The 27,484-nt window shown below is 36.8% G+C and overlaps 1 protein-coding gene across 3 annotated transcripts; it reads right to left on the bottom strand.

The window, feature by feature from the left end:
• Window positions 1–26,403, bottom strand: PTBP3 (polypyrimidine tract binding protein 3). 3 transcript variants are annotated; one of them, XM_009586254.1, is made up of 14 exons: window positions 26,321–26,390; window positions 22,506–22,520; window positions 22,171–22,340; window positions 21,135–21,281; window positions 16,282–16,446; window positions 13,360–13,470; window positions 10,199–10,373; window positions 6,923–7,000; window positions 6,123–6,262; window positions 3,493–3,526; window positions 2,767–2,859; window positions 1,978–2,194; window positions 836–913; window positions 1–133 (listed from the first exon to the last, which is right to left on the bottom strand). In XM_009586254.1, exons 1-14 carry the CDS (start codon window positions 26,343–26,345, stop codon window positions 1–3), a joined length of 1,581 nt encoding a protein of 526 aa, XP_009584549.1. In that variant the 5' UTR covers window positions 26,346–26,390. The 3 variants fall into 3 exon arrangements, with proteins under 3 accessions (XP_009584549.1, XP_009584543.1, XP_009584557.1); XM_009586248.1 differs by lacking the exon at window positions 22,506–22,520 and having other exon boundaries at window positions 26,321–26,403; XM_009586262.1 differs by lacking the exons at window positions 6,923–7,000; window positions 22,506–22,520.
• Between the last annotated feature and the right edge of the window lie 1,081 nt (window positions 26,404–27,484).

Raw genomic sequence — 27,484 nt, 5'->3', positions numbered from 1 at the left:
TCAGATTGTAGATTTTGAGAAGGAAACTCGGAGGCGATGGTTTTCTCCAAGGTCGTGATTGTGAAGCTCAATGAGAGCGTGAACTGCTTCTTCCACAGAGCCCAGCTGGATAAGAGCCATTTTGCAATCTTTCCTGAAGTACAATAAAAACCATTATTAATCCTTATCAAATTTTCATTGCACTAGCCAACACAGAAAAGTGACGCAAGTATTTTTTCAGCCACATCACACACACTGAACACTTGTACAGCGAAAGAATTAGAACTAGTTATGCACCTGCTAAAATGAGGAAATAACAAAACTATATAAATTTTGCAGATCAATGGCCTACAGCCATGTCATTCTTCCATTACACTGCACTTCAAAAAACAGGGTTGAAATAAGGTTTGAAGACCTCTAAGAAACACTTGTATTGTCGATATATATGGGATTATTCTAGCAGGTATAATCATGCTAAAATAATGCTGCCAAGCAACCTTAGTGAATGTTAGAGCAAATTCATTGTCATCTTTTACATGACATTTTACATACAGACAGCTTTTATTTCTTTTTAAAGAAGCGAGTATTTACTTTCCTTAAACTTACCTTACTTTAAACACATGTGGAATTTGTCAAAAGACTGACTATTTTTCATTTAATTATGCTAACATAGTATCCCATTTAACATTTTAAGATTAGAACTATCATAAAAATTGTCATAGCTGTACAGCTTTTGCCTATAGATATATGCATAAGGGATTTTGCCTATAGTTATACACACATGGAATTTCCCAAAAAAGCAACTAGCCATCTTCCAGGATGAAGGCTTGCTCAGCATCTTTACAAGACAACTTACTGGAAGAATCTGAAGTCTTTCACAGTAGATCCAGTACTTGCAAAAAGGTTCTTCAGATCATCCACAGTAACAGAAGGCCTATTTAAAAAAAACAAACAACCAAAGCCGAAACAAAACCCCCTCAACTTGTAAAAGAGCACAGAGTTCTGTAATAGTATCAAAATCTCACTTCTGGCTTCTAAATTAAATTTGAACAGCAAAAACTATCCCCACCAACTCAAGCCATGTCAACACTTTAGACACATCTTGGCTTTGATACTAAGATTTAGCACCACAGTGTGCTACAAAAATATTTCAGATACACTCTACTGGTTTTCATCCTCCCCCATTCCTCCCTCACTTAAATTCAGATTGCATAAAAATCACATAAGATCTTAACAGGTACCTTCAGAAATACCTTTCATCTTGTAATTACTGCTAGCGTGCTTCACGTATTTTCAATTTCGAAAGTTTTCTCATTTACTTAAAAAAACATTTTCTAAATGTTTTGGTTTTTTTTTTTTTCCTTATTTGGACAAAATGCCATAGTTTTCCCTTTTCTCTCCCTGCACAGCTGCCAAACAAAAGAAACCTGGAAAAATTACGTTTGGCTGTCACTCTACACATTGTTGACAACATTCTAGATAGGAAAAAAGGTTGTTCTGGTTTTAAAGAACACGCGTCTTAATACATTTTTTTTTAAAACAACTTCCCCTCTATGTAAGAGGTGTGAATTCTGTAGAAACTGTTCTTTAAAAAGTGTTAGAATGATTAAAAACTGTATCTACATTAAATAACAATGCCAATGGCGAAGTTGATGTAATGTAAATCCAGTACATTATCTCAAAAACCATGTCTTTAATCTTTGCAAAAATTTATAACACAGGACTTAATATGTGAAAAACAAACACATATTCTCAAGAAAATGTAAACTGTATTAAAACTCGTAAAGAAGAGCATTCAATCAGTTATCCTCTTCGCTAACAATAAAAAAGTGACAGTTAAAGGATTCCCTTATTGTTAATTACACAGGAGAATGACCCAAATTCTCAGGAAACTGTGAAAGGCCAAGGAAATGTAAAGCTTATATCAGACTTTGTAACTTAAGAACATAACCTAAAAAACATCATCTTTCCAAGAAGGTCACACATGTAGATACTCACGGGATGTTGGAGAGATGCAGGATGGCAGATGGAGGAAAGATATTTTGGAAGTTCTTAGAGCCAGGCTTCTTAAAGCGATGTAAAGGGCTATTGCTATAGTCCTTTGTCAGACCTTGGTCCTCTTGTCCCTCACGAGGAAGTTGAACTGTCTGATGTTTTGAAAGAGTAGCACGGAGGACCCTTCCATAAAGCCTCTGTCCATTCAAGTGGCTGATAGCTAACCAGTGGAAATACAATTTCAACAGGAATGAAGGGAGGGGAAGGAAAAAAGGATTCTTTGAATACTGTCTTCTATTTAGTGTCAGATTTCACATTCTAAATTGAAACTGCAACTTCCATGTCTACTAGGTGGGCTGTCATAATATTATATTTAAAACAAGTATAAGGATGTAATATAACCTCCAGCCTAAATGCAACAAAAATGTAAAACAGCATTTTGATAAAGAGCAGTTGACTATCTTAAACAGCTAGATATAGGATAACTACAGAAAAATTGTATGATGTATTAACAAAATAAACTACAGGAAAATTTTATGATGTTTTAATTCTAACATTTACTAGATTGAGATTTACAGGATTTTTTTTTTTTTGAACCACTATAGGAAAATAATTTGTTTACATGAAAGCAAACAGATCATTATCAACATATACAAAGAAAAGTTCATATGTAGTAAAGCATCACAACGATAGATTTAATTTGTTTATGCTTATCACTGACAGATGGCAAATTCCTCATCTATATCACACTCATGCTAGTTTGAAGCATAACTGTGCCTTAAAAATCAGTACCTAATTGAGCCTGGGTTGCATCTGCCATCTGAACCAAAGCATTTTCTTTTTTCTTAAACATGATCTTCACACGATGGACGTCACCATACACACCTGTGGAAATCCAGAAAGGAAATGCGTCCAGAGCATTACTACAAACAGCACAAGGGCAAGTCTGTTCCTTTTGAATAACATTAGTGCTACAAAGAATAATCACCTCATTAAATAGGTTGGTTAGAATATTAGTATGAAGGAGAGCTTTAAAGTTTGCGTATTATTTTCTGAGGCTCAGAAATGGGGGAAAAAACCCAGGATCTTAGTCATAAAACTGCATGTTTATGTTCAGCTTTTAAATAGTGCAACAGTGTTAAAGTCCTCTTAACGGAGGCATATTAAAATATTACTATGCCAACATTGTCCTCTGCAACTAACGTACTTGCCGATTCTGTAATCCATTTCCTCTGATGCAATCTTTGTTTTTTCATCTTACTTTGCTTTCCCACTCTTTGTACTAAAGGAATTGGACCACACACTGAAATTCTTCTGACACTGTGACCATTTTGCCTTTTTGGTACCTATGGCCTACAACTACTGACTCAAATTATCATCATTTTAAAACCAGCGCATTCTTTTGTGCATTTTCTGGACAAGAACAGAAGAACGGAGCTTGCGTTAAGCAGCATGTGTCAGATAAATAAAAGGAATGCTAGCCCTATAGTTTCTCAAGGTATATTTGACATATCTTACCAAATAGGATGAAAAGTCCATGTGGTGTGATGGCCTGTTTAAATGATAAAATGAGTATATTATTTTTAAAGCCATGCAAATAAAGAAAGGTATTCCATAAGCGCATGCTAAACAAAAAGAATGGAAGAGATACTGCACACTAATACATAAACCTGTCTCCCCAAAAGCCATTCCCTGCAATAACTACACTGTATAGCATTCTTGTTAATATATATTTGCTATGCACATATAAAATATTTAAACAAGCTAACACTTCAGCTCATGCATTTTCATCACTCAAGACTCAGTCTGTCATGCCGAAGAAGTTATTAATATATTAAGTGGCTTAATTATTTGAACTTATTCTTTCCAAGCTAGCAGTTCATTCCCTGAAAAAATGAAAGCTATTTGCTAAACTAGAAATAGAAAAGAGCATTCAAGAACTCCTTTGTATTTTCTAAATGGCAGACAACACCTAAAAAACTAAAAACAGTTGCTTCAAAGTGTGTTTGCTTTGTCTTCAGTTTTGCCCCCATCTCTGTTCATGACCATGACATACTAAAGTGATACACATACCATTTAACTGTTTATATATGAAGCATATAGAAAGTGGTATTTAAATTGTGTTCGATTAGAAGCTGTGAACATAAAGCAAAATATTGGAAGAAATAATTTTTCTTCAGTGATTTTTAATTAAATCCTTGTGTACCAAGGTCCCCAAGCACCAAAGAAGGTAATTTACACCCTAATGTAGCCAGATTTTATTCAACTGAGGCAAAAATTTTTCCAGTAATGAGTACTAAAAATACCTGGGTATCAGAAGCACTACTCACACTCTCTAGCCCTATTGCTTCTCAACTCACAACATCTGAAATGTGTACCAAACATACCTAAATTATTTAAAAACAGAAGATACTGCAGCCTAAGTGTAAGCCCATACCCTTTTATCATGAGCGTTTACTAATAAGGAACAATTACTATCAATGTAAAATTTAAATGCTTCTAGAGTTTATCCTTCTGGCCCAAATATTTTAATTCAGCACAGAGTTTATTTAAAGACATTTCTTAACCAAATGAGACTGCAATATTTCTACTAAAAATGTTTTTTGGTAGACAAAATCAGCTGATTTAGAAGTCATAAAGGAATGTTCAAATGTGCACTGAAACCCTGCAACAGTGGAGAAATATAAATTGAAATAAAGTCAACCAGATTTTCTGTACACAGGAAAAGAAACCACTACTGAAGAACAAGTGTTACACAGTTGCCAGGAAATGTGTTTACAACAATTTATATTTCCAACAATTAATGTTGTTGTACATTCTTATTTTTTCTTTTAAGAAGTTGAGCATTATTTAATGCATTTATGTTGTACCATGCATTGCAGCACTAAGTTCTACATGCCATCTTCTTAGATGTGATTAGTATTAAGTAAAGCAGCAATGTCCTAAAAATAGCTTTGACCTTTGCTTCACATATGCTTATTCTTAAAAAACACACTCTTTTAAGACTCAGAGAATCATCTTGAATAATCAGCTGCAGAAAGCACATCCACAGCAATCATCAGAAATTAACTGATAAGATATATTGACAAATCAAAGAAAAATTGACTCGTCTTACAGTCCTAATCTGCAGCTGTTTCTTTTAATGCTTACTGTGGAATTCAGCTATAAGTACAAAACCAGAAATACAGCAATTACTTACAGATTAAAGGAACTGGTCAACAGTTTTTTAAACCTCAGTAATATGAAGATAACTTCCGTTTTGCCAGTAACTCCTAATTGTATCAATTTTATGGTTAAGTGAATCTAATGAGTGTGTAAAACAAACAAGAATTTTACATTGCTAAAGTAGAACTGCTTATCAGCAGTCAAGTAGAATTGTGTTTTCAGTCATGGCTTTGGTAAAGCTTGATTTTTTTTTTTTTTTTTTAAGAGATGGACATTGTTTTTAATTAAGCACAGATCAATGTGTAATATTTGAGTAACAGGAGTAAGCTTATAGAACAGTCTATGTCATTTCCACTATAAAAATAACTACCCAAGTTGTCCTTGGCAATTTTACTGCCGACATATGAAAAAAATCTGTGTGGTACTATGAAAAGTGAACATGTGTATTTGTTAACTTTTAAAAATGGATTTCTTCCTCTCCAACCTGGGAAAAGTTGCAAAACTAGAAAAATCCTATCAATGTTTTGAAAGGTACTTGTTTAGGTAAGCTTTTATTTCCTTTTCTCTTCCATCCTGTTTCTCTAACTCCTCATGTTTTGTAACAAATGAAAAATTCTTTAGCTTCTCTAATGATAAAGTAGTCATATTAACAGAGACAGCAGTAAGTTTAGTCATAATACACATTCTTTACCTCTTCAAACATTTCTTACATCTGACTGTAGACTTTTCTCTAATTACTAGCTACACTGCTAAACATAGGTTTCCTTAAGTAAATTGTTTTAGGAGGCTTTTCACTGCTGACTGGAGTTTTTAAACCTCATCAATATTGCAACTATATCAAACAAGAATAGAGCTATCCTGGTTTTTATATTATCAGCACAGAGATTTCCTCTCTTATTCCTTCAACTAATGTCAATTTGCAGGAAGGATTCTGGCAGTTGGTACAAATTGATACTTGCATCAGTTCCACCAATCAAACTTACTTCAGGATTGAGATTGCTGACTAGTAAAACAGAATTTCCTGGAACACCAGTAACACCAGGAATAGTCATCTGTCCAGATGCTGCAGATGTGGTGACTGCGAGAGAACCAAGTGCTCCAGGAATGGCTGGAATCGAAAGACCTAGAAGGGTATTAATAGCATCACTTGACATCTCAAAGCGGAAAAGACATTTTAGAAGACAAAACCAGGTTATGTTTCGCAAAAACATCACTATTCAATTAAAAAATGCTTTTAAGGAATTTAGTTATTCCTAGTATCTGACCAACAAAGCAGGAAGCACCTCCCCTCCAGAGATGAAGAAACATTCAGCTACACCAACAGACCCAAATAAAGGGACATAAATGGCAGCCCAGGAAAAAAGAAAAATAATTTAGCACAGAAGTTTATCCTGTGTTAGAAAGGAAAAGATTCTGAGTCTAGAAGACTACTTATTTCTCATTTAATAGCCAGAAAAGGGAAGACTTCCTGCTTTAGCTTTGAATGTCACTGAAGTCTTACGATTCTTAGAAAAACAGATGCTCAGAGTTTCTCCTCTTGCAGGTAATCTTTATCATGGCATTTAATTTCTTTGCTAATTAAATGACAAACTACATCAGCATATGTTTTTTATTACAGAAAGTAATTTTACTGAATAAGATGAGAAAGAGCATCAGAATGACTCAAATGAACATTGTGTTCTGACTGCTACATTTGAAAACAATTTGCTCTGAACACAGGCGTATTCAGATAGACCACTAGCCCCAAATGCAAACACCACATTTTTAGAAAATAGAAACTTACCAGCACCTTGAGCAAAGCCCATGGCTGGGGCAAACCCACCACCCCCTGCATATGATGAGAAGATGATATTTTGGGTGCCTAGAGAGAGCAGACACATCTAATTAAAACAGATTTTAAAATTTCTAGAGAACAGAAGAGACTTCAGCAATGAGAATCAGCTTCCAGTATTGCTATTCTGACTTTAGTCTGTGATTACATTTCTTATAAATTGTTTGGCTTAAAAACTCTCATTGAAATCCAAGATTCTATGTTTTACAAAGACAATTTTCAGCCACTTTTAAGGCAAATATTTCAATCAGCCTCATGTCCCTCTCTAAAACGAAGTCAGGGCAAAATGTAATTTAGACAAGTTTGAATAGGAAAGCACAGCATAGATTAGTATCCATTAAAGTTAAGTCACCTGTGGTGTAATGTTCAACAGTTTTTATTCACACAATGGAAAGGCATTCTAGAAATTTTCTGGAAGTAAATACACTCAAACACATTTTGCAATGATGAGCTACAACTATTTCCTAGATATTTCTAAACCCAGTATGGGCTAAATAATACAAACAACTACAATGAATCTGAGGTTCTGAATTTTACTAGCTATTGAGATGCATAAACCATACGTATTTTGCTTTTTAAGGAGATGTACTTTCCCAGCTTGTATTACTTCATAAATGATCAGTGGTTTTTATCGTTCTCCTGGTAATCACAAGCATTAAACAGATTTGAAATATCAACATATGGAGAGTCCCAGCTCAGTGATTTTCATGTTAGTATGTGAAGTTAAGCACTACCTGGGGCAGCACAAACTTGTGTTCTAAGAGGCAGTTAGATACAAGCTTGAGTTGTGGATTCTTTCATATGTTAGCACACCAGATTTTTTTAAATGGGACATGTATAATCAGCAAATACATCCTGCAAGCCTGGCAATATGTCTGTTTTACTACTCAAACCTCCACCATTGACTAAAATAGCTATATTCACTAACAGATGGTTATTGACAGGAATGATACAATACCAGTATCATTTACAAATAACAAAAACAACAAATGCAACTGACACCACAGATCAAGTATTCATGAATACTGCATCACATTACACCACCTCTTATCTGTAGCAACAAAGTGGCTTTCATACAAACAACTGAATACATTTATCACACCAAAGCAAATCATTGTGTTCTTGAAATACACACACTGGTGCACCATACTGACAAGTTCTGGCAATACAGGTATTAATCACTTATTCACAGTCCTGGAACGGTAATGGAAACATTAATGAAAAATAGATAAAGCGCTTTTATTCTGCCAAATGAGACCTGCATGTTGCACACTGATACTAAAATCAGGCACATAAAAGTTGTCAAACAGAGCTAATGCAGAAAGATCTGGAATTCTTTGTTGCGTTTTTTTATGTGTAAAATCATTTGCTTCATGGCTAGCAGCTAGCTTTCAAAGCAAGTTAATTCATGTATCTCTGCTTATGCTCAGTGGGTGAGGGAACTCCTTAAATGCAAAACATTCACAAAATCTCCTTGTTTATAGTGCAGTATCTTTTCCACCAAAAACAAAACAAAAGAAAAAAGAAAAGAAAAAAAGAGGAAAAAACAAGTTTCAAGAGCAGTTCAGTTTTGCTATTAAGATAACTTCAAGTCTACAGAAAAACTAGATGTATTATTGTGATAGTTACCTGCTTTATCTTACAATTCTTCATCAAAACTACATCCATTAGTAATAACATAGGAAGTGTAAGTGCTGACATGACTCCCAAGATCTTTTCCTCATGTCATGCAACTGAGGACTATCAGAACATGCCTATGGCAACATATGCATGTTGTTACCACTGACAGAAAGGCTAGAAGCATGCTTCTCCCAGTCTACAGCTATTTTTTTTAAAAGAAAAATATCTATGCAGCTGCTTCACTGTGACTGCACTACACACAGATTTTGATATAGACATCAGACTCTTCTTTACACCAGCACCTCTGCTGTTCTTACTATTACAGTAAATGTCCAGACTAAAAATGAGATTGCTAGCAATGACAAGCTTGGAAGAGTGAGGGGGAAGGAAACGGAAAAGCCTTCATGTGTTATCCTCCAAAAGCACGCATACAATGTTATCTCTGCCCTACAAGCAAGTTTGTCCTTAATCTACTCTAATTGTACTTTCTTCTTTCATTGACATTTCAAATTGTGTAAGTCTAATTAATCAGAACATTTCAGATCTATAACAGCACGTTTCCATGATGCTGTACGGCAAATCCTCAAAAAAATTATAAAGATGGTTGTACGTTTCATAAAGATCCAAGGCCTGCCTTTAAGGGGACCAGCAAAAACAATCAAGAAAGTAGTGAGTGCAACTCACTTTCTTAATCTAATCTAAGCTACCAAAGCCAACTATCCAAAAAACGAAACCAAACCCAGTATCTGCCCTAGCTATCACAGAAAACTAAAGGAAAAATGGGAATTCTTCCCCAGTCCTTGGTACTGTTCTAACCAGCTGGACAGTACTTAGATACCTATTCAACAGCTGAGACAGTTCTTAGCTGTGTATTATTGCTAATGGTTGTCAATAGAAAGAAAGAAAAATAGCTAAAATCGCTCAAATTGCATTGTGAGCACTTCTGCCAGGTCATCAGATTAATCTGTTTGATGATTTGCATTATTACCAAAGTTGATTAAATGAGCATGCATGAGTTAGTTATGCCAAAAAGGCTTCTCCAGTGTGGCCTCAAGCAGACACTGTCTCCTCTATGCCATGGAAATGACTTCTAAAATTCAATAAAGTTTCTAAAATGTTATCTTTTAGAAGGTGACTACAAAACATACATAAATAAGTGTAGAATTTCTAAATTTTTTATGGTTTTGTTTGTTACACCGGGCAGTTATCTTAAAATATCAACAAGTAAGAGCTAACACCCTTAAAACACTTATTTTCAAGCAGCTTTAGGCAAGCAGTGCCAATTTTGGATGACGCCATTGACCATTCTGACACGCAACATTTATTATACTACCTGTACCAATGATACAATTTCACAGCATTTTACAAATGTAGCTTTTTGACAACATTTTGAATTTGCCCAAGAGCATTCCTCATGTTAGTTTCAGATATTAATTTATCTTGAGTAGGACTTTCTGCTTTCCATACAAACTTTACTGGACCTAACAAACAGAAATGTATGCAAAATGTACCCTTCTATGAACCTGTTATGAAGCCAGAGCACAAATGCAACATAAAAAGCATAATGATCTTATTGTGTATTTATCACTAAAAGTGAAGGTTTCTTACCAAAGGCAGCAGCTATGGATGGCTCCAGGGGTGGCTGGCCATCACCAGAAGGAAGGTCAAGGCGAGTGAAATCTCTACTTTTGTCATTGTTGTACTTTACCTTAAGGCTAATTAACTTGGAGAAATCAATACGCAGAGTGCAGCACCCCGTGTAGATACTTTGGCCATCCAGAGCCTGAAGAAAAATAATTACGTTTTCAGAGACAAAACGCATAATGGCAGCCACCATTGTAAGTTTATTTTATTTTCATTTATTTACATTTTCAATTGTATCCAAACAGAAATTCATCTGCTGTTTTCAAGGTGCTGCTTTTAAACACCAAGTAGACAATTATACAGCCACTATCCTTACCTAAACATGCTGTGTAGAGTACTAGTGTAGTCCACTAATTAGTAAGTATTATGTTGCCTTGTGCCAATGGACAAAACATAGCTTTAAGCATGACTTGTCTTTTTAGCTGTGCTTCTAATCTTACTTGTCTCCCACTCAATACACAATATCAGATGCTAGTAGCGATACTAATTTGGAGATTTTTATTGTATGGAACTGTCCCTTAAATAAGGGTGACCCCTGGTGAAGGGTCTAGAGAGCAAGTCCTATGAGGAGCAGCTGAGGGAACTGGGATTGTTTAGCCTGGAGAAAAGGAGGGTCAGGGGAGACCTTATCACTACAACTACCTGGAAGGAGGTTGTGTGAGGTGGGTGTCGGTCTTCTCCCAAGTAACAAGTGATAGGACAAGAGGAAACGGCCTCAGGTTGCGACAGGGGAGGTTTAGATTGGATATTAGGAAAAATTTCTTCACAGAAATGTTTATCAAGCACTGGAACAGGCTGCCCAGGGAAGTGGTTGAGTCACCATCCCTGGAGGTATTTAAAAGACGTGTAGATGTGGCACTGAGGGACATGGTTTAGTGGTGGACTGGGCAGTGCTAGGTTTACAGTTGGACTCGATGATCTTAAGGGTCTTTTCCAGCCTAAATGATTCTATAAAATCCATCTTTTTAAGAGCAGCTATGCTCAGAAAGATCATTGAAATAGTATTCTCTGCCTATACCTTAAAAGAATCATGTTGGATGAAGGGTGAAAAAACCACTCAAAAGATACTCGTTTGTTATAATTATTTAATATATTTAAATTGCTGTGAAATCTTTAATAAGGTATAATTTATTATTAATACTGTTCTTTAAGAAAAGATACTATTGCTAACAAAGAGGCTATAATCCCAACTACCTTTTCTAATTTCCAATATATACATAATGAATTTACTTATTGGACTAAAGTGCAAGTAGCAATAGATAAATATTCTGTGCCTTTAATTTTGAAGCTGAGAATAAAGTCAACATCAATAACAAAAATAGGGTAAAAGTTCCATTCACTCTAGTCGTCCGGTAATTTTTTGAAAAAACTGAATGCTAAATACCACTTAATACTTGCAGAATCTGTTCTTCTATATGCCTTCTATGGAAACTTCAAATTGATTTTATTTATTTACTAATATTGAGGTGACCACATAGGTTAAAGAGAAATACAAAGTGTCTCAGGCTTAGTTTCAAGTAATCAAAGTATTTTATTTTCTGTCCTGATTTTTTACAGTTCAAGTATCATAACATGATAATTTATAACACTGCTGTCCCTTCTGCAAAAATCTTTGAGGTCTCAGCTCTTAATATTTAATTATCAAATTACTCCCCACTGAGGAAATTAACAACATTTTCTAGAAATTAAAATATTTAGCTATTATAAGAAAACTAATTCTAAAAGTTTTTTTGGGAAAAAAAAATGTATTGGGTTTACATGGGAAGGTTTTGGTAGTGGGGGGGACTGCTACCCCTCTGTGGGAAGAAACCAGGGGCTGCCCCATGCTGGACAGAGTGAGTTCCAGCCGCTTTCAAAACAGATCCGTCGCTGCCCAAAGCACAGTCCGTCAGAACACTGGTGGCACCTCTGTGATAGCATGTTTAAGAAAGGGTAAAAACCACTGTGCAACAGCTGGGAGAGAGGGGAGTGAGAAAAATGTGAGACAAACAACCCTGCAAACACCAAGGTCAGAGAAGGATGGGGAGGAGGTGCTCCAGGTGCCGGAGCAGAGATTCCCCTGGAGAAGATCATGCTGACACAGGTTGTCCCCCTGCAGCCCACGGAGGTCCACAGTGGAGCAGATATCCACCTGCAGCCCGCGGGAAGAACCCATGTTGGAGTAGTTTGTGAAAGACTATTTCCCATAGGGAGGATCCACGCTGCAGCAGGAGAACAGTGTGAGCGGGAAGGAGCAGCAGGGACAAAGTGTTACGGACGGACCGCAAGCCTCATTCCCCATCCCCCTGCACTGCTTGGGGGAAGGAGATAGAAGGGTTGGGAGTGAAGTTGAGCCTGGGAAGAAGAAGTAAGAGTGTGCAGAAGGTGTTTTTACTTTTATTTTTGTTCCTCACTATCCTACTCTATTTTTAATTGACAATAAATTAAATCAATCTTCCCTAAGTTGAGTCTTTTATGGCTGTGACGGTAATTGGTGAGCAATTTCCCCATTCTTATCTCGACCCACGAGCTTTTTCATCTTATTTTCTCCCTCTCTCCTGCTGAGGAAGGGGAGTGAGAGCAGCTTGGTGGGTGTCTGGCAGCCAGCCAAGGTTAACCCACCACAGAAAATGTACCTAAAGTAGGTGAGCTTTTCTTCGATATTGAGAACATGCGTTTTAAATATCAGGGTACAGCTCGTTTGAAATTAAGAAGCTTAAGGTGAAAACATTGATTACTGTAAATTTCTCACTGAAATTCAAACAAGTAAAACATGTAACATTCATCTAATCTCTGGGCATTTAACTACACTACTCTTAGTATTGAACCTCACTGAAAATACTCCATTTAGTTTGAAAGGCAAAAGACTTTTTCGTCAGCTAGTTACCATCACTCATCAGCTCCGATTTTTGTTCTGGTAGACTCATGCAGGTCTTGGGGTGTGTGCTATACATTTATGCTTGCAGTTGATGATAGAGTATTACCCTCTTAACTAATGAGGGATGTCAAAGTTATTCATGTGCAAAAACAGCGTTAGAATGATGAAAAGTCATGAAGTTAATGATCAAGCTATCCCTAATGGTTCCCATTTATCTGGGGAAAAACAAAAAAACCAAAAAAAATCAAGCTGAATATACTACACTTACCATTTTGGCATAATATGCATTCATTGGGTCAGCATACTGGAGCAAAGCTTGGAATTGATTGTTCTTAGTGAAGGTGATAATCTTCAAGACAGATCCAAATTTACAGAAAATCTGAGAAGGAACAAACATGAACTTTCAGAAACAACGAATAATACAGGCACACTAAAAACTAGCATTTTAGTACTTCATATAAATTTCTGAAAATTATTTCTTATGTGAGAGCTGAACAGAAATTGAGTGAACTCAGAATTTTGTTTCAGGAAAAAAAAAACAATTTCAAAAGAGGCTACAAAAGATGGGGAAAAAGGATAAAATTTCCTTAAAGATTTAGCGATGACTGTTCAACTAAGAGCAGGGAAGCCAGCCCAAAGAGGCATTTGTCCAATGTCTGCAGAGAAATTGTGGATAATTAAAGTTGAGGTTTGAGAAGTGGACTTTCACAAGTCAGTTGAGATGGGAACTGCAAACTGCCTTTCAAGGTATCCACTTTTACATTCTGTATTTTAAACAAATTCTGCAAATTTGGTGACCAAAAATACATCTTAAATAGTTGATGTGCCTACAAATTAATTATGCAGACCCACTGTCCAAACTAGAAGACAAAGAAGGAAAGAAGCAAGACAAGACCTAGTTTGGGACCTACCCCTCTAATTTACAACTGAATGATATTTAATTTATTGCAAATGCAAGCATTGCAGAAAAATTTTAGAAGGTTGAAATTAAATGTGTATCACTCAAAATAAGAGTATGCACTACAGGAAGGTGTCTATACAAAGGCAAAGCCACAAAGAATGACGACAAAAGTATAGCTACCATGCAAGTGCAGAAAAACTATGACCAAATTAACAGTGGAAGAGGAAAGGTGAGTTTGGGAAGTACTAATAGTTTTAGAGAAAACTGTTAGAATCGATACAAAGTCAGGAAAGCAGAACCCCCCAGACAAGCATTAAGCCTAGAATGGAAAGAAAGGACAGAGATAAGGACAAGCACCTCTTGCCAGCCTATTAGGCCTAGAATCATGGATACAAGACACACTGTCCTAACCCTTTGTGCCCAGTTTTTCAATCTCTCAGAAACAGGCGGCTGCGGCCATCATTTTGTGGTAGAAGACAGAACAGAAACCTTTTTCACAGCAATTGAAAATTAGCCATTGAGTTCCTGTTCACAAAGCACTTCCCCTTAGGAAAGGCCTAAATACTGCTTCTGAACATAGGCTTTTTCACGTTTATCCACAAGACCAAATAGACCTTTTTTAAGATAATGGAATTCATTGTATTCCTGTTTGGTTTTAAACCTAAAACCCACTGTAAATATCAATTTTGTTTCTGCAAAGAAACGATGAATATTCTGTTTCTTATAATAAATATTTTAAGGTGAATTGTGGGGAAAAAAAAAAGGGTTAGTTTCTTTACAAGCAGTTATAACTTACAAAATATAATCAAAGTTTTGGATGACAGCTTACCTAATAGTGTTCCATATGATGCTATACTTACCAGTGCAAATTTGCATTTCTATTAACCTTACCACACTTATAAAGTAATATTGTAGCTATTAGGTACAAAGTGCTGCTTTAATTAGAGGAGATTGTCCCCTGTTAAGAACTCCAAATAAGCTCCCTTTTCAAATATTGCTTAATTTTCTAGACCTATTGCAAAAGTAGTTGAGTGAGGGTCATTGGGCAATTCAAAGACTGAAAGTGTAGTTCTGCTGCACTGACGTAAAAATTAATCAAATTAAAGTAAATTAACATGAATCTCCTCTTCCACTACCTGCTTAGTAAAAAACAAAAAAGAACCCGACAAAAAAACCCACACAAGATTAGATGCAGGAATTGCTGCTGCACTATTAAACTAGTAGAGCTCCCATAACCACAGAAGTTGTTCCCAGGCTATTCTGAGTGCACTAATAATCCTAAACAGTTGACATAGTATTTGCACGAGCTCAATAATGAGTGAACAATACTCATAGATACAAACAAAAGTTTAGATCAGGCAAATTGCTACATCAAAGTTACAACTAGTATACCAGTTAATCAGTATCATGGAGGGGAGATACCGAGAAAGAGGAAATATTAAGAGGTAACAGGAAAAATACAGTGTTGAGATGCTAGTAGAGCAGCAAAAAATCTTCTTCCAGGACTACAGGTTCTTGTAAAAATATCCCAATTACTTTAAATTGCATTAATTCGAGAAACTCATATTTGGGCATGGTTTTTATTGCACAAATTTACTAGTAATTACAAAAGCTTCAAGTATGAAATCCTTTGCAATATCTGAAAAAAGTATCGACAAAATCCTTCAGGCACAAAGAAATAGTCTTGTAAAGTTATTGTTTTTAAACTTACAGTTCTCAACTGCATAGCACAACCCCTAGCAGGAGTTATGGTAATGTCTTTCATAGCTATAGCCCACCACTATTCCAGGCTTTCAGAGGTAGTTAAAGTAAATGGCATTCTAACAGTTGATGAACAATCAAAAACACTTGTCCAAGCCACTAAACATCACTTGCATCGAATTATGAAAGGGAATATGAAACACTAAAATATAATCCAAACTACAAAAGTTACTCAGTATAAAGACTGCTAAAATATTGGTCCACAAGTTCATAACAATCAGTATTTGACTAGCTCATCATGTGGGCATAAATTATAAATAACACCAACTTTGTTGCTGCTTCCACAGAAGCCAAGGAACTAAAAGAAATGACAGACAACATGAAAAGCTGAGTACAGAAGCTCTGCTTACTTTGATTTTTTGTGCAAAACTGATTCAAGCCTAGATCCCTAAATTGCAACATTTTAAAGTGACAGTCCTCATTCAAACAATTAAGGATCCACAGGTACTTTAAAAAAAAAAAGTTAATGGATTTACAATGGCAACATTGAAACAGATTTTAACTATTATTTTTAGCAATCCTCATTACCTGGTACAGCACTTCTAAAGTGACAGGGTAGAAAAGATTTTCGACAATTATTCGAAGAACAGAACTTTGACCCGGAAGGAGCGCACCTTCAGCAGCAAGAGCACTTGTAATAGCCAGGCTTCCAGACTGCATAGCATTCACAGCTTGCAATGCAGCTTGGGCTCTCTGAAATCATGACACAGCGGAGACCACAATTAACTTACACACATACAAATCATTCATATCCAAACAAAGTTCTCTCACAAAGAAAAGCATGTAAAATGCAACTTCTAAAAAACATATTCCCTTTATATGATTATGGATTCAAATCCCACATAATAGGTAAATCATACCTCTTCCTTCCCTTCCCCCTCCCCTAAAAGAAGTCAGATCATATTTTCGCAGAATTACGACTTTTTTTTTAGTTAAACTGTTTCTACTTTGTAATGCGATATAGACACAATTTTGTTTTGATTAAGTAAGCTTTTGTCATTCTAGAGATTTTCCAGCAAATCAATATGATGACAATATTGTAATAGACTAACAGTCTATTACACTAACCAGTCAGTGTACCAAAAACTATTTGCTCTGCTTTATTAGGATTTCATTCTCTTCAGGAACTAAGTTTTGCTGGGCATAAGCTTAAAGCTGCATAACCCGCTCTTTTTTTCTGAGTCAAGCTATCAACCACAAAAAACACCTTTAAATCTCACTGCTCAAACTGCCTCACTGGGACTTTGAAAATCTCTACGCTTGTTTTTGATGGGCTTTCCTCAAAAAGGTCTTCAGACTACCTCTGAGAGCCCTATGGAGAGATGTTCCTTTCCAAATGTAGGGTTGTGACTTGAAGTCATGTCTCAGTAACATTATTTCCTTGGAAGATGGGCTAAACATGGCACACACTAAAGATGTTACCCAGTTGCAGAAACATGTAACCCTGCAGAATAATCTGTACTTCAGGCCTGAGCCTAGACACTAGGTCAGTAACGTAGTGTTCAGTTGCTCTGCTAGGGTCTCTAAAATTTAAATACAACTCAAATGTAAGAGTCATAAGTGCAAAAAAAATTTTTTTAAGTAGACAATGTTGTTTTCATAGAAGAAAAGCAAGTGTCATGTAGTGAGTTGAAAATACTCTGAGAAACGGATACAAGGAGTCTTATTTGCAAATATAAGTATAGTTTTCCTGAGGCTGTTACATACACCACATCCTTTAAAAAAATCTTGTTATTTTATTTGTTTTTGGAGATAACAAACCAATCCAGCAATCTTGAATGAGGAAAGAGAGAAATAACATTCACCAGATTGACAAGCTTGCAAGATTTCAATGACTTTTGTGTCAGCACAAATTAAAGATGAGCACTGATTTTTGCCCTAGTCACTACTTGCAACATTCTTACAGAAAACAAAATCGTGATACACACATCATGTTATATAATTTATGTATCTAAATGGCAGGTCAACTGCAATTCACCCAGGAATCCAAAAATCCAGACGGATTTCAACTACAATATGATGATTTGTATATTTTGATCCTCTTGTGCAAAGAGTATTTCCTTGTTTAGAGATTAGGATTTAAAGCAGTCATCTGCAATGTTCAATTCATATTCTTGAGAAATCAATTTTTAGTACTTAGGAAGAAATTAATTCTGGTGTTTGGCATGAAGTTACACATAAAACTGATGTCTTGTCAGTGAAAATATCCATTTTATTGGATCTAGGGTTCTTCTTACAATAAAGAGTCAACATTAAAAAACATAACACTATTAAGAATAAACTTGAACAATTTAAAGATGATGATTTGCTGTTCCTGAGTTTGGCAAGGCCCTGGAACAGTGCCAACAACACAAATCTTACAAAAGCAGGTTACATGACCCCTCACAATAACATCTATATCTGATAAAGTAAAAAGCTTCAAAAGAGCTGCTTTTTGGGCAAAAAGCGGTTCATCATGTATCAGCTTGGTTTGCTCTTCCATGTGTTCTTCAGATAGCATCTACAGACCCATGATTAGCAATTAACTTTAAGAAAACATAAACATATGAAATTGAAGTGGTGTGGGGTTTTTTGGTATTCCTGCTACTACATTATGGACACAATAAGAGGGGAAAAAAAATCAGGACTAATTATTCAGAGAAAAGACTTACTGGAGAAGACATGATACTTTCTTCATATTCTGAACCTACTGAGATGTGAAAATGTTTAATGTTAAAACTTAGGAATGGCTAAAGTTCTTTCAAAAGAGAAACATATTGTAAGCAAGTATTTCTAAGTAGTGTAGAATATAACAGCAGGGTGCTCAGGACTGTTTCCAGTCAGGTTTTTAACGTGTCTGAGGATGGAGACTCCACAACCTCTCAGAGCAACCCATTCCACTGTTTGACCACTCTCACAGTAAAAAAGTTTCTTCTTAAGTTTAAGTGGATTTTTCTGTATTTGAATTTATGCCCATTGCCTCTGAAAAGACGGCACCACTGAAAAGAGTCTGCCTCCACCTTCTTTATTCCCCCTCACCACATATTTGCACACATTGGTAAGATACCCCCAAGCCTTCTCTTCTTCAGACTGAACAGTCCCAGTTCTCTCTGGCTCTCCTTGTATGACAGATGCTCCAGTTCCTTAACCACCTTCATGGCCTTTTGCTGGATTTGCTCCACTATGTCCATGTCTCTCCTGTGCTAAGGAGCCCAGGACTGGAGACAGCATTCCAGATGTGTCGCATCAGTGTTGAGTAGAGGGGAAGGTCACCTCTCTCAATCTGCCAGCAACGCTCTGTCTTCTGCAGCCCAGGAGGCTGCTGGCCTTCTTTGCTACAAGGGCATGTGTTGTCCATCAGGACCCCCAGATCCTCTCTGCCAAGCTGCTTTCCAGCTGGTTGACCCCAGTGTACAATGGTACCTAGGGTTACTCCTCCTCAGGTGCAGGAGTTGGCATTTCCCTTTGTTGAACTTAATGAGGTTCCTCCTGTCAGTCCGTTTCTCCAGCTTTTCAAGGTTCCTCTGAATGGCAGCACAACCATCTGGGCTGTCAACTACTCCTCCCAGTTCTGTGCTATTAGCAAACTTGCTGAGGATGTTCCCCATCCCATCATCCAGGACATTAATGAAGATGTTAAGCAGTATTGGACACAGTATCAAGCCCTAGGGTACTCCACTAGCAACTGGCCCCCAGCTGGACTTCGTGCTACTGGTCACAACCATTTTAGCCTTTCAGATCACTTCACAGTGTACTTATCTAGACTGTATTTAATCAGTTTGTCTATTGGGATATTATAGGAAACAATGTTGAAAGTCTTACCAAAGTCAAAATAAACGACATCCACTGCCCTCCTCTCATCCACCAAACCAGTCATCTCACCATAGATGGCTATGACACTGGTCAGGAATTACTTCCTTTTCAAAAACCCATGCTGACTTTTCCCAACCAGCTTCTTGTCCTTAGAATGTTTGGAAATGGTTTCCAGGAGTAGTTGCTCCATTACCTTCCCAGGGATCAAGGTAAGGCTGATCAGCCAGTGGTTCCCTGGATCCTCCTTCTTATCTTTCTTTAAGATAGGAGAGAGATTTGCTTTCTTCTAGTCCTCAGGAACCTTCTCTAATTGCCACAACTTTTCCAAGATTGTAAGGGTGGTCTTGCAATGACATCAGCCAGCTGCCTCAGCACTCATAAGTGAATCTCATTAGGGTCACAGACTTTTGTTTATCCAGTTTGTTTAAATGTTGCCTAACAAGATTCTTCTCTACTTCATTCATCAAGACTTTCCCACTGTTCTCAGTCGCTTGGTATTCCTAAGGGCAAGTTTAACCACTCAAGACTGAGAAGGCATCCAGTACTTCAGCCTTTTCCATGTCCTTTGTCACCAGGGCCCCTAACCCATTGAGCAGCAGGCCCATATATTCCCTAAATTTGGGAATTTAGGGAATTCTGCGTCTGACACATTTTGAGGAACCATTCTTGTTGCTGTTCACTGCCTTGCCAGAGCCAACTCCATGTGGTCTTTGACTTTCCTAACCACATCCCTGCATGTTCAGATAATATTCTTCCTGAGTCACCTGTCTGTGATTCTACCTTTTCTATGACTCTTTTTTATGTTTGAGTTCAGTCAGGAGCTCCTTGTTCATCCAAGCAGTCCTCCTGCCACCTTCACTTGATTTCCTGCTCATCAGGATGAACCATTCTTGAGCTTGTGCTCCTCCACAGTAATTTTACAGATATTGAGAAGTCCCTGTCTGAAAGAAGTTACTGCTTAGATAACAACAGAGAGAAATAATATCTATCAGAATTTGACTATTGGTGTAGTGGAAAGCAATCTGTTTATTTACTAATGTTGTGGTTTAACCCTGGTACGCAGCTAAGCACCAAACAGCTGCTCGGTCACTTCCCCCCAGCAGGATGGGGGAGAGAATCGGAAGGGTAAAAGTGAGAAAACTCATAGGTTGAGATAAAGACAGTTTAACAGGTAAAGAAAAAGCTGCACATGCAAGTAAGGCAAAATAAAGAATTCCTTTACTACTTCCCATTGGCAGGCAGGTGTTTAGCCATTTCCAGGAAAGCAGGGCTTCATCATGCCTAACAGTTACTTGGGAAGACAAACACCGTAACTCTGAACATCCCACCTTCCTCCTTCTTCCACCATCCTTATATGCTCAGCACGACGTCATATGGTATGGAACATCCCTTTGGTCAGTTGGGGTCAGCTGTCCGAGCTGTGTCCCCTCCCAACTTCTTATGCACTGACATTGGCAGGGCAGTGCGAGAAGCAGAAAAGGCCTTGACGCTATGTAAGCATCACAAGCTACTATGAAGAAAATTAACTTTATCCTAGCCAAAACCAGTACACAACTCATGTGCGTGTTAAGTTGCAATATTATACTTACAGCCTGATTAGGTAGATTGTCAGTCTTAAGTTCTCTGTGATTGGAATACTGAATATAAACAGGCTGACTGCGGAGGTGAGGTGTAGCAGGAGTATAGTAGTTCACCATAGTAACAGCAGCTTCTTCAGAAGCCATTTCCAAAAATGCCTGCAACCAATACATAGCAGTTTTCAGTGTTGTTTTGTTTACAGGAGAGAACAAAGCATCAAAGCACCATTTATTCCCAATTCCACTCTCACTAGAAAAAGATCATGTGAAAATACAGTACTGATTTGCTCAGCATTAAAATGCATTTGTGTGTGCATGTTTATGGGGATACTTGATTTGATTTGTGGTCTTTCTTAAAAGGTTTTACATTGTAAGCACAATAAGTCATTAAAGAAGAGATGGAATAAGTATGACATATGGGAAGCAATGCTGCTAAAAATACCATATGCTAGTTAATTATTAGATTCCTGAATCCAAGCACTATTACCTAGGTGGTAGATACACATACTGATTGAAAAAGTAGGAACAGGACACTAAACATCTACCGGTTTGTGCATTATATTAACCCAGCTCAGTGCTCTAGAAAATTTTTGAATGAATGCCTATTATTTTTAGGATTGCAGTGTTTATTCATGATGTGAACTACCCCATCACATCTAAAAGGATTAAAAAAAAACTAAGCAATTTATTTCACATTAAAAAATTAACATGCATATTAATTATTTAATCAGGTGGTTATTTCAAGGTCAACATTAATAGTAGACAATGTAGTTCTTTATCATCTATCTATTCTTACATAAGGTGGATATAACGTTTAGCAATATTATTAACAAGTTACTAGGTAATTATTTAATACAAAAGTATATTCAAAACTTAGAATAAATATCAAGATATCCTTTCACATTTGAAAATATGAAAATCTTGAGCTATCAATGAAGTATTTACATACTGTTGCAATCATTTCAGCCAAATGCAATACCAAAAGGGTCATAACATGAACCACATCTTCAGCCTTGCTCTTATAATTGAAACATTGAAAGTGACATACCTGACTTCTTCCTTTAAGCATCAAAAGGTTGGTTACTTTGCCAAAAGGGAGGCCTAATGAAATGACTTCTGCTTCAGTAACATCACTTGGAATTTGACGAAGATGAAGGACACGTGAAGGGGAGCATGGCGATCTGTCTCGTTTAAATTTCTTCTTGTCATTCCCATCATCTAAAATATTTTAGGGAGGAGGATGGACAAGCAAAGAAGACAAACTTATTGCACAGTATAGATACCAAAACCTAAGAGAGATAAACTGCTGTCTCAGCACTGACATTGACTTATCTATAGCTGTTTGAATCCTAAGAAAGGACAGCTCATATATAACCAAAGGACAGTTTAAGAAGACCCCTTCAGCTGTTCCAAATCTCCACTGCAAGGGGAGTGTGTGGTGTGTTTGTTTTGCTTTGGTTTGAGTTTGTTTGCTTTTTTTTTCTTGTGGGTTTTTTTTCTTTTTAAGTCTTACAGACAGAGATGTCAATAACTTCTTCCCAAATGCCTATGTAACATATTTACAAAATGTTAATTACACAGAAGAGGGCAAGTAGTAATTGGGAGGTAATACATTCCTTTTTTTTTTATTACTAACTTATCTTCCTGCATGGTATGTTTCTTAATTAGATTCAGTTGCTACCTCAAATAATTTTTTTTTAATTTTGTTAAAGAAAGCCTACTGTCCCACATGACTGTAAGTTTTAAAAAGTCTTTGAAAAGGATAGACAGCAGTGAGGCATGAAATCCATTCAGATTCTAAAGTCCTCCACTTTGGCAAACTGCCTTTTTTTTTTTTAACATATGCCTATTTGGATCCTGCAACAGGTAAGTGACCAATGGTTACATTTCAAGGAGATGACTCGGAGTCCTTGAGAGCACTTTTAAGCAAAACATCTGGAACAGGCATGTTGTTTTAGAAGCTATCACAATGCAGTAATAACTTAAAGTAGTAAAAATGAAATTCATTAGCCAAACTGCAGAACCCAGTAAGAGATTCTCCTAAAGCAAGCTATAGAGGCTTATGAGACTTGGTGAAAAAAAAAAATCCTAAACTGAGAGGAAAGACAGCATATTTGATGGAAATTGTATTGAAGTCTAACTGCATACCACTTAAGTTGGTGGAAGGAAGAAACAGCATTCTTTTTTTCTTATGTGCCAGAAATAGCTTCACTCCAGCGAAAGAGATAGCCTTAACACCTCATGTGTTGCATTTAGCCTTCCAAGGAGAATCACAAAAGATTAGGAAAAAATATCTGAATGAGCTTAGTAAGTAATTTTGGATTTTGCTGTAGGTTTTGAGTACAGTCTAAGGCCAAGAAGCTGTTCACACAAGTCATTCTGTATAAGGATCTTTACAGAGGGTTTTTTTTAACTAGTGGAGGTCTGTAAAACTCCAGGTTAGATGATCTAAGCCTCAACCATGGCTCATTCATAAGCCAAGTTAACTAATTCCCCCACCTGCAAAATAGAAAAGTCTGTTATGCACTGATTTTTCCATCAAGAAATTTTAAATGGCATCATGTGCTCTGTGTGCATTCTGAAAAATGTGAACATGTGACACACTTGTTGGGGATGAGACTTTAAGACAAACAGAAACATACTAAATGCATATCAATACCAAGCCACGACAGGATATATTACTATTAAAGCCTAACAACCCATCCTATTTTATTAAATCTACTTTTCAGGTTCAAAATGGACAAAATGTCCTTGACTTTAGTCAAGGACTGCTTGACTAAAGAAAGCAGGAAATGAAACCTAACAGGAATTTTGCTTTTAGTTTAAGACAAGAGAATCTCACAGAAGTAGTACCTTCTCATTATCAGAGATGACGAGATGGAGCTAAGTGGCAAGCACAGCATTTTCTCTCTACATCTTCACGGAGTGTTACAGGAGTTTTCAGGTCAGGCATTCAGCCAAAAAGGACAGTGCTTACCAGAACAGTTTCAGCCTGTGTACATACAGTGTACATCCTCTATTTCACTATCTACCCATTAGCTCTAGTTATCTGGCTTCTGGACAGTGACCAACACCTAACCTAAAAATGCTACTAAAGCGCTTCTTTTCCTGTTGTAATTATATTAAGTTTCGTGCAACTTTAGCTAAGTCACTAAATCTAGCAATAAAAGCTATCACTCATTCCATCCCAAGTATAAAGACCTCAGCATTTTTTAAACCATGCTTCTTTCTCCAGCTACTGTTTGATATTAATTTTGATGCAGAGTGATAATCATGTGTTTTTTCTGGCATCTAAATTTCAAAATTGATTCAACAATTCTTTAAGTAATTCCCAAGGTGATCACCTCTTCTGAATTTTACACTTAATTGGGTGAAAGCAAAAAATGCTTTCAGACAGACAAAGATAAAAGAAGCCTTATGAACAAAGTGAAAATTGGGGCCTGGTGCTACAAATGCAAGGTCATTAGAATCACGATTCATGACTGGTACAAATATATTTCCTAAGTGAGTAGCCTCAGATCAAGAAACCCAAAACATATTTTAGATATGTGACCCACCAGACGAAAAAACCGCTGCAGGTGAAGCAGTTGTATTAGGTAAAGAGATGCATCTCAACAGAGATTATATAAACCCAAAATGAAGTATAGAGTTATCAACGAGAATGAGAGGTTTTCTGGATTTATTAGGAGACAAACACGTCTATCTTATTTTAAAGTTTAATATCATTTGGACACTCTGGACGTCACTATGAAGGATCAGTGGTTGCACTGGTAATTAATAAAAGCCACTTGAACTCAATACCAATTTATATTCCTTGCCAGCTAGTTTCTTCTTACAAAAATACCATCTACACAGGCCTGAAACATATTTCAGCTATTATATTACTGAGTTATAAGCTAATGCTGTTTCAAGCCAAGCAGAAGCCTCTGGATGTTACACTGAATCAATTAGCAGAAGTATGAACAATCTGACATGTGCAAGTCAAAGAAATCAAAAAGAAAAATTTTCAAGTTAGCTCCTCAGACTCTTCCTTCTCCTTATTCCCTATTGGAAATGTAGCAAGTAAGTCTTAGATGCTTATCAAGAGGTCATCTGCTCTGTCCCTTGCCCCATTATAAAATCAACTATTTGGAAACAACTGCTGACAGGCAATAGTCTATGTCATGAGTTAGTTAATTTACTTTACTTAAAGCTAACTTATGCAGCCATGGGCCATTAATACTTCAAGCCCACCTAGCTGGAAGTACCTCTAAAGGAAGCAGTCCCAGCTTTCTCTCACTTTCAACTTTTTGTCTGATCTAAAACTACAGGTAACCAAATACACTTACTGCATCTTTATCAACACATGGCGTGGGGCAGAGCATAAATTTCTTTGGGTGGTAGTACTAGTTTAACATGTTTGAAGAAACATGTGGTTGTGGTTTCACACTGAGCTATTACATTGCCTAAATAGACCCAATTTCCTTACCCTGCATCTGTCTATCCAATTTCCCACCATCTCCCAAAAAAACATTCTGCTGAAGAACAATCTGTGCATATATGTAGTGAACCAGATCAAGAAAACATCTGACCAAGAAAAAAATAGAGTAATTTTTCCTACTGCTTCCCTTGCAAAAACACCACCATTCATCTCAACCCATGGAGAGATTGTCTGGCGACAAGAACTGGAAAACATCTGAAAACAGATCACAGAAGTGTCTGTGCTGCTGCTCAAGAAGTTCTGGAAGTAGAGTAGACAGCAGGAACAAGAACATCCAGGGAATCAGCTTAACTCTTTATCATGAATCCACATAATGTGCCCTATGTTCCACCAAACTGAGACGGATATAGGATATTCATCTTCTGTCTCTGTAATCCTGACAGCCTTGAAATACTTCAAAACAAATTTCTTTCAAATGCACAGCTACAGGAAAATTGAGTAGGCACTTGAGAATCTGTACAGAAAGCTACTTGCTTGATCATGATTATAGAAAATAGATATTTTTTTGCCCCTTTCAACTGATCAGTTTTGGAGCTCCTCAATACTGTCATTGAATTGGATAGACTCCAGTGGCTCTACTGTTGGGACTCAAATTACAGTTCAGGCCTGGTGAAGCTGCTTATGGTGACAATAAGTAATAAAAAAAAAAACAACCATTTACAGAGAAAACACACACTGTTGAAGAAGAACTGTGATGAAAATCTTTTTTTATGTCTACCTGTAGCTGGAGTAGAATTGTTCATGGTAAAAGGCCTGTTACTGACACCAGAAGAAAGAAGCTCGTCAGGTCCACGCTAAAAAATAAAAGACAAGATTACTAGTAAAAGCTGTTACAGAGAAAGAGCTTCATATAAAAGTGCAACAACTCTTGTAATTTATTCTTCCCAAGAATACCCCCTTTCTATACACATTATCCACTATTGCTGTGAACTTATTTTTCAGGAAAAAAAAATTCCAACCACACAAGTTTTCCTTCTGTCTCAAGATGTTAGCAAGTTCAGCTATGTTGCACTTCTTATTTCTCTTATTATTTATCCTACTACAGTTTACATTTTAAAAGATCAAGAATAACAAATGCTTATGAAAAGAAATAAGCTGGCTGCAGGCTCTGGATCTGCAATACAACATTGCTTCCAGATACAAGTAAACACACAGCCACACAAATAAGGTCAGCATTTGTGACTGGACACAGTGGATCTTGAGCAAAACTAACTTAAGACATGTATTTAAATATACCTATGGCACTTTTTTTTAAACCTAAGCCTTGTACGAAGAATTTGATGGTGGATCATATGTATTTAGAAAAAATACTGAAAATCAAAGTGTATGCTTTAAGAATACTGACAATTTGAGGCTCTAACTGCTAACAGAGAAGAGTTTGAGCACTACACGTTCTTCATTCAAAAATCAGTGCCTTGCTGATAAGTCTGTTTACTCTTTCAGACTGTACTCGTATGCCAGCCCAGCATCAGCTTCAAAATGCCAACAAGAAACAAGGTACCACAACCTCTGAAAGGCAGTTAAGGTTCCCGAAACTTTCACCACACTCTTCCATGAAAGCATTTTCATGAAAAAGTTGAGACTAAGGGGGTGGTTCTATAAGATGGAACAAGCTGATCCAAACAGCTCCTCACCACTTTGGTGGAAGGAGAGATTCCCATTGCCCTTGCCCCAGTATTCCCACCTGCTCATGGTCATGAGCTGTTTATCTTGCACGAGCAAGATAAAAGATTTTCCATGAGATGACTTAATCCCCCAACCTGCCAGCACTCTATGCTGAGTTAGGTTAGTTAGTTTATCAGCTGAAAGAGGGCTTGAAAAGCACCAGGATCCAGTGCGAAGAAAGGGGTAGGGATACTTGAAGAGGAGAGGGGACTAAGAA

Source organism: Fulmarus glacialis, unplaced genomic scaffold (genome assembly GCF_000690835.1).
Source record: "Fulmarus glacialis isolate BGI_N327 unplaced genomic scaffold, ASM69083v1 scaffold4251, whole genome shotgun sequence".
In the NCBI taxonomy this organism is placed as follows: domain Eukaryota; kingdom Metazoa; phylum Chordata; class Aves; order Procellariiformes; family Procellariidae; genus Fulmarus; species Fulmarus glacialis.
Note: the sequence above shows the minus strand (reverse complement) of the source record. Positions and strands in the feature narration are given on the sequence as shown.

Coding starts and splice junctions, on each gene's coding strand:
- PTBP3 (XM_009586254.1), bottom strand. CDS start 26,345: ATGAACAATTCTACTCCAGCTACAG. Junction 13,471..16,281: donor CTTTAGAAGTGCTGTACCAG/GTAATGAGGATT, acceptor GTTCCTTCTCAG/ATTTTCTGTAAATTTGGATC. Junction 2,860..3,492: donor TGGACTTTTCATCCTATTTG/GTAAGATATGTC, acceptor GGATTTCCACAG/GTGTGTATGGTGACGTCCAT.